Below are 20402 nucleotides of genomic sequence, written 5' to 3'. Positions count from 1 at the left end.
AAAATGCATTCACTGACCACATTCTAATTATGAAGAACTGGAATTTGACATCCAAATTTATCTGTTTTACTTTTAGTTTTCTGAATCATTAAATTTGACTTGGTGTAAAAATTTTGTGATCCTTTAGATTAATCACCAATAACAAATTGGTTATTAATCACCAATAACAAATACTGCTTTTCTAAATAAGAAATTGAAATAAGGGAAACTTAAGCAGACAACTGATTGCTATCCATATAAATCATATAATAAACTTGGAAATACTGATTACATGATTTAGGCATTTTCTTACCCACATTGCTCAGGTAAGCCTTAAGAAACAAAAAAATTACCAAATTGTGTTTTAGCATCATATGGAATAATTTATTTTAAATGAACCAAGCTGTCAGCTTAGATAAATCTAAACTACCTTTTAGTCTAGTAATATTTCTGATATATAAAATCTTAATCATAGATTTTTATATACATAGATTAGGAAGGAACTTCTATGAGGTATTCATTTAGCCTATTTTTCTAATGGTGTTCAAGAAGAGTGTCAGTAATAGCTCTGATGAATGATATGGACAGGAAGGGGGGATGGTGCCACAGAGATTTGGGAAAAGGTCAAGGTTCGAGGAATTCTGACCAAAAAAGGGAGGCTTTAAAAAAGTAAATATTCTTTATTCTTCATTTAAAGCTGGTGACAAAAAATAAGAATTATAGAACAGAGAAAATAAGATTAAGAATTGCTAGCAAAGAATAGAAAGATTAAACTACTACTTTGCTTTTTATCTAACATTAACATTGCCTGAGAAAAGCTATAGCAGTAGAGGTCAAGGCTTCATAGTAGGCTTGTAATAGCCAAGTAAACTCAAAACTAGAATGGTCTAGATAGCACTCACAGCCTAGTAGAAGAACACTTTAATTCATCAAAACATCTCTTTGCTGATCCTCAGTTCTGAGAGGTATTTGTTGCAAGGCTCTTTCTGTGGAGGGTGTTGAGCAACATAATGGATCTCGCCTTTGAAAGCAGTTTCATTAAAAAGAAAAAAAGCCAAAGGTTTCAACATGAAATTGTAACTTTGTAAAGACCAGATGTTGAGCTTTTCTTATGATCAAATTTAATACAGGGATAAAGTTTAAAGAGGTTCAAAGAGCATAAAGTTTACATTTGTTTTCCAGTCTTGTTTTTCCTGATGAATTTGCCTTAGCCTGGCTTTTGACAGAAGCAGAAAAGACTTAACCCTATAATAGGGTTAAAATCAAGGGTTTAGACTACAGTATATTTGAAAGAGGGCTGGAAAGGGGTTAGAAAATTAATCTTTAACTAGGAACCCATTGTGCAATTAAAAAACCAATTATCTTTATTGATATAAGGTCCACTGTATATTATTGGAATAGAACAATTAAATTCCAATGTTTTGTCTGAATGTTATATTGATGATCATTTATATGTGTTAATGATTAAGGTAGATATATCTTCATATGTGTGCATATAGTAAATTAAGTATGCATGTGATGGAAGTTAGAAATGGTTTTTGTGTTACATATAACTAAACTATTTTTCCCCAACAAGCTTTCCTTTAAGAGGTATATAAATACCCTTTGCAAAAAGCTAAGAGGAAGCAATAGAATAAGTGAAGCCTTAGAATACATAGCCACGATTTACTCAGAGACCAGGCTTATCTGAGTGGCTAGGAGGCAAGAAAGAGATGGACAGCGTAGCCCTAGAAAAAAATATCACAATGATCCTGCAGCAATGTCAGAGCAGAGTTAGCTGGAAAACACAGCATAAAATGGCTTCAAAGTACTTAGAGTACATATTCTAATAATCCAATGATAAATGGAACCTTGCTTAATATGATTTTTAGAGCACAAAGAAGCAGTTCAGCAGCAGCCATAGCAACAGAAATACTGGCAACAAACTTTTTGTATTAAGAATAGCAACCCTTATACAATAATAAGTAGAAGGTGAATTCTAGCATAGGACTGAAGTACTGAACAAGAAGCTGGATGGGAGAAAATAAAGAAAAGGATCCTTCAGAGACAATAAGCATGACTAAGTCTTCCTATCTACTTGAATTAGTGATTTAATTACAGGGAGGAGTATGTTTTAAAATAAGTCTAAACCTATCTAGTGAGGTCACTAAACATACCTATGTTAATGGTTCATAGTGTATCTATCCATTTTTCAACTAGTTTTTGTTTTCTAAAATCTCAAAGGTAATTTTTCTTTAAATAATATAATATTAGATAGGCATAAGGCACCCAAAAAGGGTGACTAAATAAACCTTCAGAGGCAAAAGAATAATGCCCAGTCAAAGTCTTCTATTAATAAACGCTGGCACACTGACAGGGACAATTCCCAAGTGGGCCTAGATTGTCCCTGTTCATTGACTGGGTGGGTTAAGATGTTAAAATAGAACTGTATTACCTGAGAAGTGAAAATGGGGGCAGTGGGGGAGTGGTGGGGAACATACAAAAGGGAAAGGGGCAATGTTTTACAACAAATTATCAAAATAACTTCTCTTTATACCCAGCATTTTTGGAAAAAATAATCTACGTTTATCTTTTCTATTTCCCCAACCCAAATTTACTCTTCCATCTACTATAATTAATCTTCATTATTTTTTGAAATTTTTTTCATTAAGATCATCAGAGACCTTGTAGATTCTAGTCAAATAACCTCTTTTCAGTCTTCATCTTACTACGCCCTGTGTGATGTTTGACACTGAAGTTTCTTCTTACTAGGTTTTTGTGACACCATTCTCTCCTTTCTTGCTTTCCCCTTATTAGACTGCTCCATTGAATGCTATCTTCTTCTGTTAAGCATTGATGTTGGCCAAGAATCCATTCTCATTACCCTTGTCTTCTCTTCTCAGCTTAGATCCTCTTTTTGCATAATCTTATCTGCATTCATGTCTTCAATGATCACACTGATCTTAAGATTCTCAAATCCAACTCTCCAACCCAGATCTCTAACCAGTGCTCCACTAATATTCACGTGAATGTTGCCCAGGAAAATCAAACTCAAGATAACCAAAACTTCACTCAAAATTTCTCCCATGTTTATTTTGCCATATAAAACATGATCCTCTCCTGAATTTTGTCTGGATTAAGAAAATCCCTACCACTTAAAATAACTTTGTCACCAATCTATTTTTTTTAACTTTTAAGTTCCAGGGAACATGCAGGGTGTGCAGGTTTGTTATATAGGTAAACGGGTGTCATGGTGGTTTGTTATATGCATTATTTCATCACCCAGGTATTAAGCCTAGTATCCATTAGTTATTTTTTCTGATCCTATCCTTCCTCCCACCTTCCACCCTCCAGTAAGCCTCAGTGTATGTTGTTCCCCTCTATGTGTCCATGTGTTCTCATCTCTTAGCTCCCACTTACAAGTGAGAACATGTGGTATTTGGTGTTCTGTTCCTGAGTTTGTTTGCTAAGGATGATGGCCTTGAGCTCCATCCATGTCCCTGCAAAGGACATAATCTTATTCTTTTTTATGGCTGCATAGTATTCCATGGTATTTATGTACCACATTTTCTTTACCCAGTCTATCACTGATGGGCATTTAGATTGAGTCCATGTCTTTGCTATTGTGAAAGGTGCTGCAGTGAACATATATGTGCATGTGTCTTTATAATACAATGATTTATATTCATTTGGGTATATACCCAAATAATGGGATTGCTGGGTTCAGTGGTATTTCTGTCTTTAGGTCTTTGAGGAATTGCCACACTGTCTTCCACAATGGTTGAACTGATGTACAGTCCCACCAACAGGGTGTAAGTGTTCTTTTTTCTCCACAACCTCACCAGCATCTGTTATTTTTTTACTTTTTTTTTATTTTTTTGAGACGGAGTCTTGCTCTGTCGCCCAGGCTGGAGTGCAGTGGCGCAATCTCGGCTAACTGCAAGCTCCGCCTCCCGGGTTCACGCCATTCTCCTGCCTCAGCCTCTCCGAGTAGCTGGGACTACAGGCGCCCGCCACCACGCCCAGCTAATTTTTTGTATTTTTAGTAGAGACGGGGTTTCACGGTGGTCTTGATCTCCTGACCTCGTGATCCGCCCGCCTTGGCCTCCCAAAGTGCTGGGATTACAAGCGTGAGCCGCCGCGCCCGGCCTATTTTTTTACTTTTTAATAACAGCTATTCTGACTGGTGTGAGATGGTGTCTCAGTGGTTTGATTTGCATTTCTCTAATGACCAGTGATGTTGAGCTTTTTTCCATGATTGTTGGCCACATTTATGTCTTCTTTTGAGAAATGTCTGCTCATGTCCTTTGCCCACTTTTTAATGCGGTTGTTTTTTTTCTTGTAAATTTGTTTAAGTTCCTTATAGATGCTAGATATTAGACCTTTGTCAGATGCATAGTTTGCAAAATTTTTCTCCCATTATGTAGGCTTTGTGTTTACTGTGCTGACAGTTTCTTTTGCTGTGAAGAAACTCTAGTTTAATTAGATCTCATTTGTCAATTTTGCTTTTGTTGCAATTGCTTTTGGCATCTTCATCATGAAATCTTTGCCCATGTCTCTGAATGGTATTGCCTAGGTTGTCTTACAGGGTTTTTATAGTTTGGAGTTTTACATTTAAATCTTTAATCCATACTAAGTTAATTATTGAATACGGTGTTAAAAAAAGGGGTCCAGTTTTAATTTTCTGCTTATAGCTAGCCAGTTTTCCCAGTACCATTTATTGAATAGGGAATCTTTTTCTCATTACCTATTTTTGTCAGGCTTGTTATAGATCAGATAGTTATAGATGTGTGGATTTATTTTGGGGTTCACTACTCTGTTCCATTTGTCTATGTGTCTGTTCTTGTACTGGTACCATGATGTTTTGGTTACTGTAGCCCTGCAGTATAGTTTGAAGTCATGTAGCATGATGGCTCCAGCTTTTTTCTTTTTGCTTAAGATTGCCTGGCTATTGAGGCTCTTTTTTGATACTACAAGAATTTTAAAACAGTTTCTTCTAATTCTGTGAAGAATGTGAATGGCAGTTTAATGGCAATAGCATTGAATCTATCAATTGCTTTGGGCAGATGGCCATTTTAATGATATTGATCCTTCCTATCCATGAGCATGGAATGGTTTTCCATTTGTTTGTGTCATTTCTGATTTATTTGAGCAGTTGTTTATAGTTCTCCTTGTAGAGATCTTTCACCTCCCTTGTTAGCTGTATTCCTAGGTATTTTATTCTTTCTGTGGCAATTGTGAATGGGAATTCGCTCATGATTTGGCTCTCTGCTTGCCTGTTGTTGGTGTACAGGAATGCTAGCAATTTTTGCACACTGATTCTGTATCCTGAGACTTTGCTTATAAGCTTGAGAAGCTTTGGGATTGAGACAATAGGGTTTTCTAGATATAGAATCATGTCATCTGCAAATAGGGATAGTTTTCTTCTCTTACTATTTGAATACCCTTTATTTCCTTCTCTTGCCTGATTTCCCTGGCCAGAACTTCCAATACTGTGTTGAATAGGAGTGGTGAGAGAGGGCATCCTTGTCTTGTGCTGGTGTTCAAGAGGAATGCTGCCAGCTTTTGCCCATTCAGTATGATGTTGGCTGTGGGTTTTTCATATAGGGTTCTTATCATTTTTAGGTATATTCCTTCAATATCTAGTTTATTGAGAGTTTTTAACATGAAGGGATGTTGAATTTTATCAAAAGCCTTTTTCTGCATCTATTGAGATAATCATGTGGTTTTTGTCTTTAGTTCTGTTTATGTGATGAATCACATTCTTTGATTTGCATATGTTGAACCAACCTTGCATCCCAGAGATGAAGCCTCCTTGATCATGGTGGATAAGCTTTTGATGTGCTGCTGGATTGGGTTTGCCGATATTTTGTTGAGGATTTTTTCATTGATGTTCATAAAGGTTATTGGCCTGAAGTTTTCTCTTTTGGTTGTTGTATCTATAACCAATCTTGAGATCTTATTCTACCCTTTCCTCTTCAGGGCCAAAGTGTTATAGAGACTGTCAATTCCACCTCTTTTTAAATATATCCTAAATATTTTCAAAATACAGTTTTCCATCAATATCCATGGGGTGTTGGTTCTAGGACACCTCTTTCACTCCTCCAATACAAAAATCCATAGATGCTCAAGTCTTTCATATAAAATGGCATAATATTTTCAGATAACCTATGCACATCTTCCCATATAGTATAAATCTTCTCTAGATTACTTTTAATACTTAATACAATATAAATCCTATTTAAATAGTGTTATACTGTATTGTTTTGTATTTTATGTTATTTTATTGAAGTATTACTAGTTTTTTTTTATTTTTTCTAATGTGTTCGATCCCAAGTTGGTTGAGTCTGCATGGGGAAACCTCAGATACAAAAGACTGACTGTGTGTCTCTTGTAATCCCAATGACAATAAGGACTGTCGTTAATCAGAAGTCACCAAGTAGGGCCGTGTGACATGTACATTGTGAAGTAGTATTATTCACATGCTTGCCACAGCTCGATATCTTATTTCAGGTTCTCTTTGAATCTCGTCTATAATACTGCAATAATCTCCTAACTAATGTCCCTGACTTCAGCTTCTTCCTCCCCAACACATCCTCCAGTCTACTCTCACAGTACTTTCTAAAATTCTAATGTGATTGTTAAACTTTCTTGCTTTAAATCCCTTTGTATGTAATACATGCTTTTTATAATTGTACCTAAATTAACTTCTGTGACCTCATTGAACACTACCCTCTAAGTTCCTCCCCCATTCTCTCTGTCTTTCTTTCTTTCTCTTTTTTTGACGGATTCTCGTTCTGTCGCCCAGGCTGGAGTGCAGTGGCACAATCTCGGCTCACTGCAACCTCTGCCTCCTGGGTTAACACCATTCTCCTGCCTCAGCCTCCCGAGCAGCTGGGACTATAGGCGCCCGCCACCATGTCCATCTAATTTTTTTGTATCTTTAGTAGAGAGAGGGTTTCACCGTGTTAGCCAGGATGGTCTTGATCTCCTGACCTCGTGATCCACCCACCTTGGCCTCCCAAAGTGCTGGAATTACAGGCATAAGCCACAGTGCCCGGCCTCATTCTCTCCATCTTTCAACGACACATGTTCTGGGTGCTCCATGAACATATCTTGTCCTTTTGATATTATGTTCTCTTTGGATCATTACTCAACTTAAAAAACTCATCCATACTTTTAGATCCACCTCAGAAGTTAACCAGTGACACATTTTGAAACTCGTCTTCCATAGAAAAAGGTAAATGTATTTTCCATTGTGTTCTTATAGCACCACAAGAATACCTGCACTAAAGCAAAAATATCTTTATGACTTTTTAATTTATATCTATATTTCTTCAGATTTATGATGATCCCCTTAGAACAGGGTCCATTTTCTATTCATCTTGAACCAAAACACTAGAACTTATCATAATGATTGGATTTAAATAATATTTAGTAAATTATAATGAATAAATAATAATAATGTGACTCTAATTTGTCAGGTGAGAATCAGTTGTATGCAATGAAAATCAAATCAAGGAAAAATAACAATGGCAGATAAGTGGAAATAAAAATGTTATTAAAGGAATACTTTCAAAAATCTAAAAACACCCTGCTTCTTGCAGAAGATCATATTTTAATTATTTTATCTCCCATCTACATGAGATTGAACATCAAGTCAATGTCATTTTTTGGCATTAAAAATCTATTCATCATGACAAACAGCCCACTAAATAACATAAAGAGTAAAAAATAAAAATTGGGGGAAGGAGCCTGATCTTCAGTAAAACTGAGGATTAACCATATTTTCTAACTATGAATTCTGAATAATATCAACCAAATAGTGAAACATCAATAAACTGTAAAAGAAGTACAAGAGAAAATGCATGCTATTCTTGTTTGAGGAAATAGGAAGAGTTCTCCAGGGGAAGCTGATACAGCTCTGAAGGATGCAGCCACTAAACCTTACTTGAAATGGGAAGATGCTCAGACATGGACAGACTAAGGGGATATCCTTGAACCAGTGACATTCATGAAAGGCAGGGTTAAACAACGGTCCCACATAACACTCATTTTTTTTTTCCAGAATAAAGTTGTGATAATACAGAGGACAATGTTAAGTGGCAATCAACATAGAAGCAGCTGATCTCAGTCACTGAAAAAAAATAGATTATGGCCAAATAACTGCACGGAACCTTTGGAATATAAATGATGACAGCACAAATTAGGAGCATATTGTTTAGGGAAGAGAACAGAACAGAGTTGATGAAAAGTGTTCAACATTAACATTCAAGAAAATTCCATCTGACTGCTGAACTAGTGCACTCTCCACCACCATTTATTTTCTAACAAGTAATCTGCCTTCAAAAAATAACCATTTAATAATCCTGGAACCTAAGCACAATATGCTCTAAGGGAAAAGGTAAAAATGATTAATTTATAATAGCAAATAAAAATCAAATAGTATGCAGTATGCACTAGAATAATAATTATGCCAGGAAATAAGCAAAAATCTGTGCTTCTCCATCACACACACACACACACACACACACACACACACAAACACACACACACACACACAGCTTTGATGAAAGAAAAACAAGATTACATGGCATTAACCATAAATAGGAAAACAGAAAGAAATTACAAGCAGGCAATATTCAGGAAATAAGAGGAAGATAAACTAACAGGAGTAAAATCCACATGGGAAACTGCAAAAATGACAAAGATTTAAGAAAATATAGCCATAGACACAGAGGCTAATACATTCAAATAAATAGGAAATATACAAAGAAAGGAGAAAATAACAAATGAAAATAGGGAGCAGATACTATATGTAAAAATGATTTCTGAGTAAGCAAACAGAAATAAGAGTAGACAAAAAATGCTCAGATATAATGCAAGAATACTTTTCTTATATAAACACTTGAATCTGGAGAATTAAACATAATACCATGACTCAGAAAGGCAAAGAGAAATCATGATACATGATTTACAAAAAGATTAGATGTTCTAGGTGTTACTCAATTAGCAACTAATTGTTACCATATTTCGAAGATAAAGAAATAATTATTTTAGCAGCAAGCCAAAAGAGGAAGCCTTCTACAAGTGTGAAAAACTTTGGTCACAGGCTTCACAGCAATGTCCTGGCAAAGAGTAGGGCAACCTCAGGGAAGAAAAAAATATGACTCATGAATTTTATTCCCCAACTAATAAATATGAAACCTCAGAGATATTTGGATATAAAATTTAGCCTAGTAAGCACTGGGTGAAGAAATCACATACCCATACAACTAAGACTTAAATAGGATGCAAATATACTAATAAAGTGTAGGCAAATTTTGCAAACATTAACATAAATAACTTATTCATAGGTTATAATGGAGATAGTATAAATAATGAGTAACAAATGTGAAGTTTCAGCAGAGGAGAAAATGTAATATATATCTGTACATATTCCCTTACAAAGTAGATAATTAATAGTTACAGTTTAAGAAATATTAAAAATAATATTTAATAATATTTAAAGATATGAATATAACTGACCAAAGATTTAAATATTTGTTGTAACAAAATCAACATGTGAAGAGGGAAATTTTTCTCATTTCATACTAGGTTATAAATATGCATTGTCTAAAGTTGATAAATCAAGAAATAGACATTTGATTTAGGTATAGAATCAAACTATTAAACATTCTTGTTCCCAAATTATATACCATCCAAATTCATAAAGCAAAAATTGCAGGTATAAATGGAGGCAAAATAAACTCCAATAACTTCCCCTTGTCATCAAACAAAAATCAAATAGGAAATGAATTGCTAAGGATGTAGATTTTACATATATTAATCATGTACCAAATTTTATTCTTAAATCAAGAGGATATTAAAACTAAAACTATAAAATATAAAGTAAAAATAGTGAAGCCTTTCATGAACCTATGGAATATAGTTAAAATATGTATTTCTCTGAAGAAAAAAATGACTGACATTACAAGAAGATAGAGTAAAATAAAAAATTAGCTTTTAACTCAAGTAGTTAGTACAAGAAAATTAAAATACATAAGAAAAATGGAAAGGAGAAAACAAAGAAAAGCAATGAATAAATTTATAAAACAGAAAAAATATAGAAAAGTAAAAATCAAGAGCTGGTTCTTTGGAAAGGAAAAAGTAAACCACAGGCATATCTAAACAAAAAGAATGGCATAAGTACTCAACATAAGAAAATTGGGAACTAACAGTATATATCATTAAAAAGAAATCAGAAAAGAATGTTTTACACAAAGATGTAAGGTCAAAAAAACTGAAACTAAACAAAAATGATTTTTTAAGGAAAATATATATTACTTATATTTGACATTAGAAGAAAGAGAAAAGCCTAAGTAAATTAATTGCCTTGAAAAAAATGGGGAATAATCTCAAAGCAGTTTTCCTCCACCACACACACACACACACACAGACACACACACACACACACACACAGAGGCATCAAGCAAGGCATTATCACAGTGGATTCCATCAAATCTTCATGGAAGAGACAATACATATGCTTGTTAAATATTGAAACATAGAAAAGTTTTCAAATTTGATGAAGCAAGCAAAACAATTAGATGCAAATATGACAAAACATGAAAAAGGAAACCAGAGATTAATCTCACAAATACACATGAATATTTTCCAAAAATATATATGAGGATATAGTGCCCAGCAACCTATTAACAAAGATCATACAACAAAGTAAAATTTATCCAAGTAATCAAAGAAAATTCAATTAGAGAATATAGCAATATAATTTTCCACAATAAGTTGAAATTTTTAAAATTATAATCTCCCTAAATACAGAAAAAGTATTTAGTAAAATTCAACATGGTTCTTAGCAGCATTAATTGAAAAAAGTTTATTTTTTTAAGCTGGTAAGTAGATCAAACCAAAAGACAGAATCATGTTTAATGTTGAAACACCAGAAGCAATAGCAATAAATTCAAGAATGAGATAAAGATATATACTAGTGCTACAAATTTCTGAAAGTACCAAAGGACACAATTTAATAAAAGAAATGCACAAGATTTAGAAATTAGAAAGAAAGATACAAATCAGTTTTTGCTATTATTGTAATTATATAGATTTTAAAAAGTACATAGACCAGAAACCCATTAGAGTACTTGCCAAAGTGGCTTATTCCAGAGTAACTAATTCAATAGCTTGCCCTTTTCCTTGAACAGTGAGTCCTAAAACCAATGTGACGGCAGCAGATGGTAGACATCTACGCCAGGAGTAGGTGGGGTGAAAGGTAAGGTATCACAGCATCCAAGACCAGGGTGTGGAGGGCATCCACGTTAAGGTGGGACTATGCAGAGTCTCAGAACAACCGGGTAAGGAGGACAGTTGTGGGGTGTGAGACAGAGGGAGTGTCCCAGAGCTAAATGTCAGAATGGATGGCAGTGAATATGGAAGATAGATTACAAACAAGGAAACTACTCAAAAGTGTTATGTTAAAGCTAATAGGAGAAAGCTTTATCACTTCAGAGATGGGAGTTAGAAATACAGAAAGGGAGAAGATAAGAATGAGCTTGTGGTGCTGCATTAGGATTAAAGAAATCAGTGTAAACTCACAATTTTATATATATATATATATGAATTGATTTACAAACAAATATAAACGTGAATTTGTGTTCCCTAAATCTGTCCACTGAGAGGGCCTGGGAGCAACGGCATCCTAAGATCAATGACGCACAGAGCACCCAGATCTTAAATTTTCATTAAAATAAAACAGGGCTCTTAGGGAAAATGGCTGATTCCAGGGATCAGACAAAGAAAGCATGAAAAGAGCTTGAAAAATCTCATCGTGTCAGAAGCAAAGAAATACTCAAACCAACTTGAAGTGGCTCCCACTGTCCAAACTATGAACAATGTGATCAAAATACATAATAAAAATAACTCCTTAAAACTCTTTGAATAAAATAGAAACCCCAGAGTTCTATATTTAATTTTTATTTTTTAACCCAAATAAAGAATGGTCAATGTATTTATTTAATATTTCATGAGAAATGGAATATTTATACGCCTTAAAATACATCTTCACGAAACATACTAACTTAAAAAGAGAAAAGAGTACATTTACAACTGGAAAGCTCTCTATGTATCACCTTAATCATTATTAAAGTGAACATCATCAAGAGTGGGACAAACTGAGATCATATGGCCCCTGATAAGATGGAAGGAGAACATGAAATCACTCCTGTGATATTGCTGACAAAGATGTCTACCTCAAATCTAATCATGAGGAAATATCAAACAAACCAAATTGAAAGATATTCTACAAACTAACTGCTTTGTAATCTCCCAGTATCAAGGTCATGAAAGTCAAGGAAAACTGAGAAACTATTCCAGACTGAAAGAATTGAAGAGATAAGACAGCAAGATCCTGAAGAGTCAAAGCAATCCCAAGAAAAAAGAACAAAGCTAAAAGTATCACACTGTCTGATTTCAAAATACAAAGCTATCATAACAGCACGGTGCTGGCATAAAACAGACAGATTGACCAGAAAAACATGAGATTTTGAATTGGATTGTTTTACTAGAAAGGACATTATCAGAACAACTGGCCAAATTTGAATGGGGTCCAAGGATTACATTACAGTAATGTATCAATGTTAATTTTCCTGATCTTGATAGTTGTAATTATGTAACAATTGTTTAAAAAAATGCACACTAAAATATGGGGATGATGGAATGTCAAATTGCTCTAGAAAAATAAGTTCGTTTAATCTGAACTTCCAACATCTGTAAGATTATGATTATTTCAAAAGTTTTTTAAAAATTTAAATTTAATATTTCTCACATACTGACTTTACAGTTAGAAAAAGATATCATTGATAATAGAAAAAAGATAAAATACCCAGGAATAAATTTTATTTAGTGGCATACAAGAACACTTACATAAATTCCAGGGGAAGATTTATTTATTTATGGATTTATTTTTTGGTAGAAACAGGGTCTCACTATGTTGCCAAGGCTAGTCTCAAACTCCTGGCCTCCAGGGATCCTCCCATCTCAGCCTCCCAAAATGCTGGGATTACAGGTGTGAGCCATTGAGCCTGAGAAGTAGGAAGACTGAGCATTGTAAAGATATCAGTTATTGAGTAGGAAGACCCAATATTATAAATATGTCAATTCTCCACAAATTAATCCTTTTTCAAACAGCAGAGTCTTGGCCAGGTGTGGTGGCTCACACCTGTAATCCTAGCACTTTGGGAGGCCAAGGTGGGTAGATCACCTGAGACTGGGAGTTTGAGACCAGCCTGATCAACATGGAGAAACCCCGTCTCTACTAAAAATACAAAATTAGCCGGGTGTGGTGGCACATGCCTATAATCCCAGCTACCTGGGAGGCTGAGGCAGGTGAATAGCTTGAACCTGGGAGACAGGGGTTACAGTGAACCTAGATCATGCCATTGCACTCCAGTCTGGGCAACAAGAACGAAACTCCATCTCAAAAAAAAAAAAAAAAAAAAAAAAAACCTAAAACAACAACAACAAAAACAGGGTCTTGCACTGTTGCTCAGGCTGGAGTGCAGTAGCATGATCGTAGCTCACTGAAACTCACCTCAAATTCCTGGGCTCAAGCGATCCTCCTGCCTCAGCTTTCTCAAATGCACAGGGAACAGAAGTCAATGTAGATAAATGAGATTACACCACTCTACAAAGCTTCTGCACAGAAAAGGAAACAATTAACAGAGTGAAGAGACAACCCACAGAATGGAGAACATATTTGCAAACTATACCTATGATAAAGGGTTAATATCCAAAATATACAGGGAACTCAATTCAGTAACAAGAAAACACATAGTCCAACTTGAAAAATGGGCAAAGGGCCTGAATAGACATTTTTCAAAATAAGACCTATGAATGGCCAACAAAAAATGGTCAATATCTCTAATCTTCAGGGAAATACAAATTAAATCCACAGCGAGATACCACCTCACACCTGTTAACATGGCTACTATCAAAAAAACGAAAGATAAGTGTTAGAGAGAAAGTGGAGGAAAGCGAACCCTGATATACTGTTGGTGAGAATGTAAATTAATACAGTCATTTTGGAAAGCAGTAAGAAAGTTCCTCAAAATATTAGAAATAGAATTACCATATGATCCAATAATCCTACTTCTGCCTCTATAGTGACTACATAAAAATTTTATAAATGTGATTATACAAAATGTGATTATAATTAATAAATACAAATATATTAAAATAGTATATATAATTTCTTCATACTGGAAAAGCCAGGAGAGTCTTTGGGGGATTAAAGTAATTTAGGAAAACTCTGAAGAACTGAAATGATAAGAACAAATAGAGGAAGAGCAAAGGGAACCCCAAACACAGGAAACATGAGCTAAGGCATGACAATATGGTGAAGATTATGATGGTGTAATTAAAGGAATATTTTTCCTGTCAGCATGAGAATCCTCCAGCTCTGTTCCATATAGGCCAGATTAAGGTACAGTTAACAGTGTTGTTAGGCAACATTGCTTATGATAACAATGATCTTAGATCGATGACTTGCATTTGGACTAGGAAGCACTACAGATGATATACGAATACCTGATGAGCAGTCACTGAAATGAGCTACCCTGAGTACTTTAACTCTTGTAATTGAGAGATTTCTTACAGGAAACTTGGAAGCAGTGCCTTTGGAACTTTTATTTAAAACGATGGTTTATGAGGGTTTTAAGCCAGGGCAATTCAGCATCTGCTCTATGTGACTTTCACTACCTTGAACCTGAGCTACTATGTAGGTGGCCAAAGAGGGCTGGCTGTGTGGGCTGCAGCCTAGGCATCTGGGGACTTCTTCCACAGAAGGGGAACCCCTAACAGTGTCCTTATGGAAAGGTGTAACTTTACATATGTGCCAAGTGTGTCCATCTGAATGTTTAATTTAACCTTTGAAATCTTCCTGTACCTCTAATCAGTATTGGTAGATAGGCTTAAGGAATAACAAAGTGTTTTAGCTGTAGTGGAGAGTTACATCAATGGAAGAATGAGATCTAGAACACAAGAGACAGATTTTAGCTTAATCATGAAAGATTTAAATGCTAAATTCTGGAAAATAGATTGTAATCTAAGTTTTAAAGGAGAGTAGAACCCTGACAGCTTTTGAGTGTAGAGTTAAAGTGATCAAAAAGTTTAATCATCCTATCAGACAAATAAATCTAGTTCACAATATATGTTGGAAGGAAGACCAGAGATCAGTTCTGTGAAAGATGGGGGAGGACCAGCATCTTCAGTTGGCTGAAGGATTGGTAACATGGAACTAATAACAGGACTAATTTCTGAAATAGGCAGATAGAGCAGTAGCCTGAGACTCAGGGGAGACCAAGCCTGACATCTAGTGGAGAGATGTGATTTGCAAGGCATTGCAATTTACTTCACCATTTCCTGTTTCCTGCCTGAAGTCCCAGGTACCATCAAGCTCACATTTAAGTTCCCATAGCTTAATTTCTAAATGCCACTCAAAATGGTTTGACAAAAAGTACATCAAAATAGTTATAACAGTAGTAGGAAAAAAAGACTAAATGTTTGCTTTACAATAAAACATCCATCTTTCCTCCTTGGGATTAAAAATTTGACTTTTATCCTAAAAAATTAAGGTGAGGAAAAAAATTTTTCAATACTTCTGAATTTTATGATGGCACATTCCATTGGGACTATCATTGACTATACAGACACAGAAATGGACACAAACATTCAACCTTTTTCCCACCTTTTATTCCTTCTTGGAATTTTCATTCTTACTTATTTTAGTTTGCTAAGGAAAATTGTTGTCTTGCTACAGTTAGCAAAAAGACACAGTTATTAAGGCAAGCAGGGCACGTCCTCAAAGAGAAGTCGCAGATATAGAAACATCAAGTGGGAACCTCTAAAGAGAACACTGGGAGCTCCACCGCTTTCCATTATGCTCTATTCAGTTCTGAGATCTAAATTGCTGCTGATTTTTCATCTTTTAATCACTTCACAGAAGTTAAGTGTCCTTGGGAGGCACTACAGAGGGTAGCACAAATCTCATCTCATTGATTCTAAATTAATTTGATCTTTTAACTCCCAGCTACCGAGTTTCCTGGGCTTTTTAAAAATATTATTTTATGGTGACTTTTCTTTTTCACAAATAAAACATGAATAGTAGAAGCTGTGTCTTTTCAGCAAAATTGCACTTAATTCTTATTTCCACTCAAGTAGAAATAGAAAACTTTGACCAGATGCAAGATTATTTTCACAATAATACAAATGGAATTAATTTTGTTTAACATAAGGATTTTGTCTAACATTATTCAAGACATCAGTGTACCCCTTCAAGGAGTATCAACAGCCACCTGTGATACCTTTTAACCTGGAGACTATGAGCATTAATTTTTTAAAATGTATTTGGAGAAATTAACTCTCACAGGAAGGGAAAAGGATGGATGGCTTAGCTTCTTCAAATCAATACTATAAATCTGCCCAATGAATAATAAAATAAGAGTTAATGCTTTATTGAAGTTGAAAAGAATCACAAGTATTACCTTTGTTATCCAGATGTTTTTTAAAAATCTTAACTAACACTGGAACTCATACATATTGCTAGTCAGAATGATGGTGTTCAAATAATAGATCTATAAATTCGATGGCCATAAGAAGTGTTTACAATCTTAAGAAAATGTTATAGGTTTAGACTAATTACATAAAATGAGAAAATACTGTCAATTATATAAACTTTGAAATATCTAGTTCTATACTTAATTCTTATAAGAGTAGAAAATAAAAAAGTTAAATAGGAATAAATTTCACAGTCAGAATAGTAGGAATTATCTTTTTTTTACTTGTCAAACTGAAATGGGAATTCTCCTAGAGAATATTAAGTATTAATTATCCCATTAAGGGTAGTAGGACCAACTGTTGGTATGAAGTAGAAGATCTGCTAGAAAAAGGAACCTGATAGCTGGTGGAATATGTGGCCTCTCTAAGCCTTTGTTTTCTTTCGTCTTTAGAAATATTTCAATGTATCTGAAGCTCTAAGAGTTCATAAAGATCCTCATTTTACAAAGAAAAAATACTTAAGACCTAGAGTACTGAAATGACTTCAAGTAGACCCAGCAGGATTTACACATCTATGTTCTTTCCATTCCTCAGCAATGTCAATAAGATTCCCAATGTCCCTATCAACCCTGAAATACCCCCAATTTTCATAGCTGGGGTAAGAACCACTGAAAACAATGGTAGATGAATGAAAGCATCAAAGTATTTCCCACTCACTTGGTATACTGTGAAGTGGAGGAGGAGGCACATTGTTAATAGCTGTCATGTGAGACAAAATAGCTGCTGGAAGAGAAGACATTGGCATCCTGATGGCTCAAAGGCAGATGACCAGAGGCTGCTTGAGAGGTAAAAGATCACTCTTTGCCTGCAGGCTCATAAAGCGGAATTTCAAGGTCCTCTCTGATAGGTTGAATCCTACGGAATCTTCTTGTTCACAGTTCTTATCCATTATTTGTGCATTTCCGAGAGGGTAATCTAGACCAGGAAGAACTATGCTATATTTTAGTCCAGTGGAAATCATGAGGAGGACTTTATGAGCTATAGAGAGTAGCAGTAACGAAGAAGGAAACTGTAGCCCACAAGGCCGATACAGCAGAATCAACAGCACTCATGAGTCTCGGTGAAATGAAAGTGTTCACTTCTTGGTCTTCCATAGTCCAGAGCCCTTTTCCTGCCTACCAAATGTTTACACTGGGTATCACAGGTCTTTTTTGTACCAGCAGTAACAGAGATAGCATATTTATACTGTTCTTCATGGCCACATTTATAGGGTAAATCATCCCTTCTAATTATCATACACCAATAAACTCACCCCTGCTTACATTTAACCATATTCTGCTAGAGTGTGGAACATGTTTTTTTTTTTGTTATTTTCTGCTGCTTCACAATAATTAAGGATAGTTACAATGGCTGGGGTTTAGAATCCTAATTAATGTATCTTTTGATGCTGTGTATTATCTTCCAAGGCCTTTAGAAATATGTTCCTGGTATCATAACTGTTAGAGTGATATGGACGGGAGACAGGGAAACACTGGGTAGAAGAGTGCAGTTCCCCGGTAAAGGCCTCACCCTCAAGCCTGGAGACCTGTGGCCCTAGATGGGGACAGGCATTTCTGTTTTTGCACCTAAAAAGTTGCCTTTTGGCCTGCAACACACCCTATCCTGTACCTATATAAACCCTGAATCCCAGGCTCCAGAAGCAGACAAAGAGATGAGACAAATAGATGAATGGCAGAATGACATGGCAGAGAAAGTGAGAAGAGGAGGAACATCTGAACACTGAGAGGAGTTCAGCCACTGTACAGCCAAACTCCAGGAGAAGATCATTTTCCCACTCCGTCCCCCTTCCAGCTCCCCATCCATCCTGCTGAGAGCCACCTCCACCACTCAATAAAACCCTGAGTTCTTCCTTCAAGCCCATGTGTGACCCAATACTTCTGGGATGCTGGGCAAGAATTCAGGATACAGAAAGCTGTCACACTGGCCCTCTACCCTTGTGAAAAGGCAGAGGGTCCATTGAGCTTGTTAACATCAAGCCATCCACAGAGGGTAAGGCTACAAGGGCACACTGCAACACACGCCCACTTGGGCTCCTGCACCTGCCCGTCTGTGTGCTCCCCCTCCCCGCAGGGTTTGAGCAGCAGCGATGACCAACTAAGCAGGCAAACCACAACCCTGTCACACGTTCTGTGAGGGGAATCAGGGAACTCTCCCATTTCATCAGGTAATATACAAAAGGACTGTGGCCAACACCTGAACTGGACTAGTAGAGTGTAAACCAACCATTTCTTGAGCAACTTCATCTAGATAACATTAATAACTAGAATAGAAAACATTAATTATGTTAAAAAAGTAACAAATTTATTTTGCAACAGTTTCTATTAAATTATATCTGCACAATAAATTTACTCCGGTATAACTTTTCAATTGAATGTATTTTCCTATTTCCAGTTTTACAAACTCCAAACTCACCATGGACTCAATTTTGTTGTTGAGTCTCATCACTATTCTTTTTTTTTTTTTTTTTTTCTGGGGACCAAGTCTCACTCTGTCACCCAGGCTGGAGTGCAGTGGCTCGATTCTGACTCATTCCAACCTCCACCTCCCGGGTTCAAGTGATTCTCCTGCCTCAGCCTCCCAAGTAGCTGGGATTATAGGCAGGTGCCACCACGCCCAGCTGATTTTGTATATTTAGTAGAGACGTGGTTTCACCATGTTAGCCAGGCTGATCTCAAACTCCCGACCTCTGGTGATCTGCCCACCTCGGTCTCCCAAAGTGCTAGGATTACAGGCGTGAGCCACCACACCCGGCCTCATCACTATTCTTCATCTTGCATTCCTTCCACACTAGCCACCTGCCTAGCTCCCACTTCAGAATGGTTCCTTGCCATTCCAACTGTCCCTTTGTTGGTAATCCCTACTGCCATCATTCCACAGGTTTTCTAGATCCATTCTCTTCCTAGTCTCACATTTAAAACCCAAAGAAATTAAGACGTGAATTTTTCATGGATGTTAAGCAGATGGGGCTATATAAAATGCTTTTTTTCTCTGACAAACAGTTCTAATCAAACAAATGTAACAGAGGAAGTTTTCTAAGGCCCTACAATTGTGATGACCAATTTCCTCTCTGATTCCAAGTTAGCAGTTCTTATTTTTGTTTATTTTCTAGTTATTTTCCTTCTTTTCCATATTTTCACCTTTCTCTTTTCTGTATTTCATATGTAATAAACCTTACACACTGCATGCCATATAATATCATAGTTCATATCAACCTGGACCTTGCTTCAAAACAATTTTAAAGAAAAAAAATATGAGAAGTGACAATGCAAGTAAACAAGAACATTAAGGAGTAAATAGCAAAATAAACAACTAAGGTAGCTTACTGAATTTTATCTAAGTCTCTGTAATATTCATAATTGTGTGTGAGCATCTGCTAGTACCTGCTGATATATGTCCAGAGAAAATCCATCAAATTACAAATTCAGCTCCCCTAAATGTTTTTTGCTAGTCTTTTCAGTGTATTCTGAATTCTTTTGAAATTCATTCAAAGAATAATAACATAATCACACAATTTGTCTTTGAGAGATAGCTGTATTACATTGTTTACCAATGCCTGGACAGTAAAGTCGAATTGTCTCCCAACTACTTACTTACAAAATTATCTTGGACAAGTCATTTAATCTGCCTTGGCCTCAATATCCTGATCTATGCAGGGGTAATGATAATACCTCATACAAATATTATGAATATTAAATAAAATAATGAAAAAAACGTCCTAGCACAGTACCCAGATATAGTAATAACTCCATTTTACTAGTAATAATATTACTATTGCTGAGGTAAACTTTGAAAAATTCATATGGATTAAATATTTTTAATACTTTAGTAAAATGCAA

The 20402-nt window shown here is 35.7% G+C and overlaps 1 protein-coding gene across 8 annotated transcripts in view; it reads right to left on the bottom strand.

The window, feature by feature from the left end:
• CNBD1 (cyclic nucleotide binding domain containing 1) overlaps positions 1-17350 on the bottom strand; it is a 757023-nt gene extending 739673 nt beyond the window's left edge. For 7 of the 8 annotated variants that reach the window (XM_058444198.1, XM_058444197.1, XM_058444199.1 and 4 more), the window contains exon 1: positions 17224-17350. In XM_058444198.1, the coding sequence (XP_058300181.1) occupies positions 17224-17311 (88 nt within the window). In that variant the 5' untranslated portion in view covers positions 17312-17350. The remainder of the gene's footprint in view (positions 1-17223) is intronic. The other variant, XM_058444204.1, reaches the window with a different exon arrangement.
• Positions 17351-20402: the final 3052 nt, after the last annotated feature.

The sequence above is a fragment of the Hylobates moloch genome, unplaced genomic scaffold (assembly GCF_009828535.3).
Source record: "Hylobates moloch isolate HMO894 unplaced genomic scaffold, HMol_V3 SCAFFOLD_9, whole genome shotgun sequence".
Classification (NCBI taxonomy): domain Eukaryota; kingdom Metazoa; phylum Chordata; class Mammalia; order Primates; family Hylobatidae; genus Hylobates; species Hylobates moloch.
This window is presented reverse-complemented; position numbering and strand designations above follow the sequence as displayed.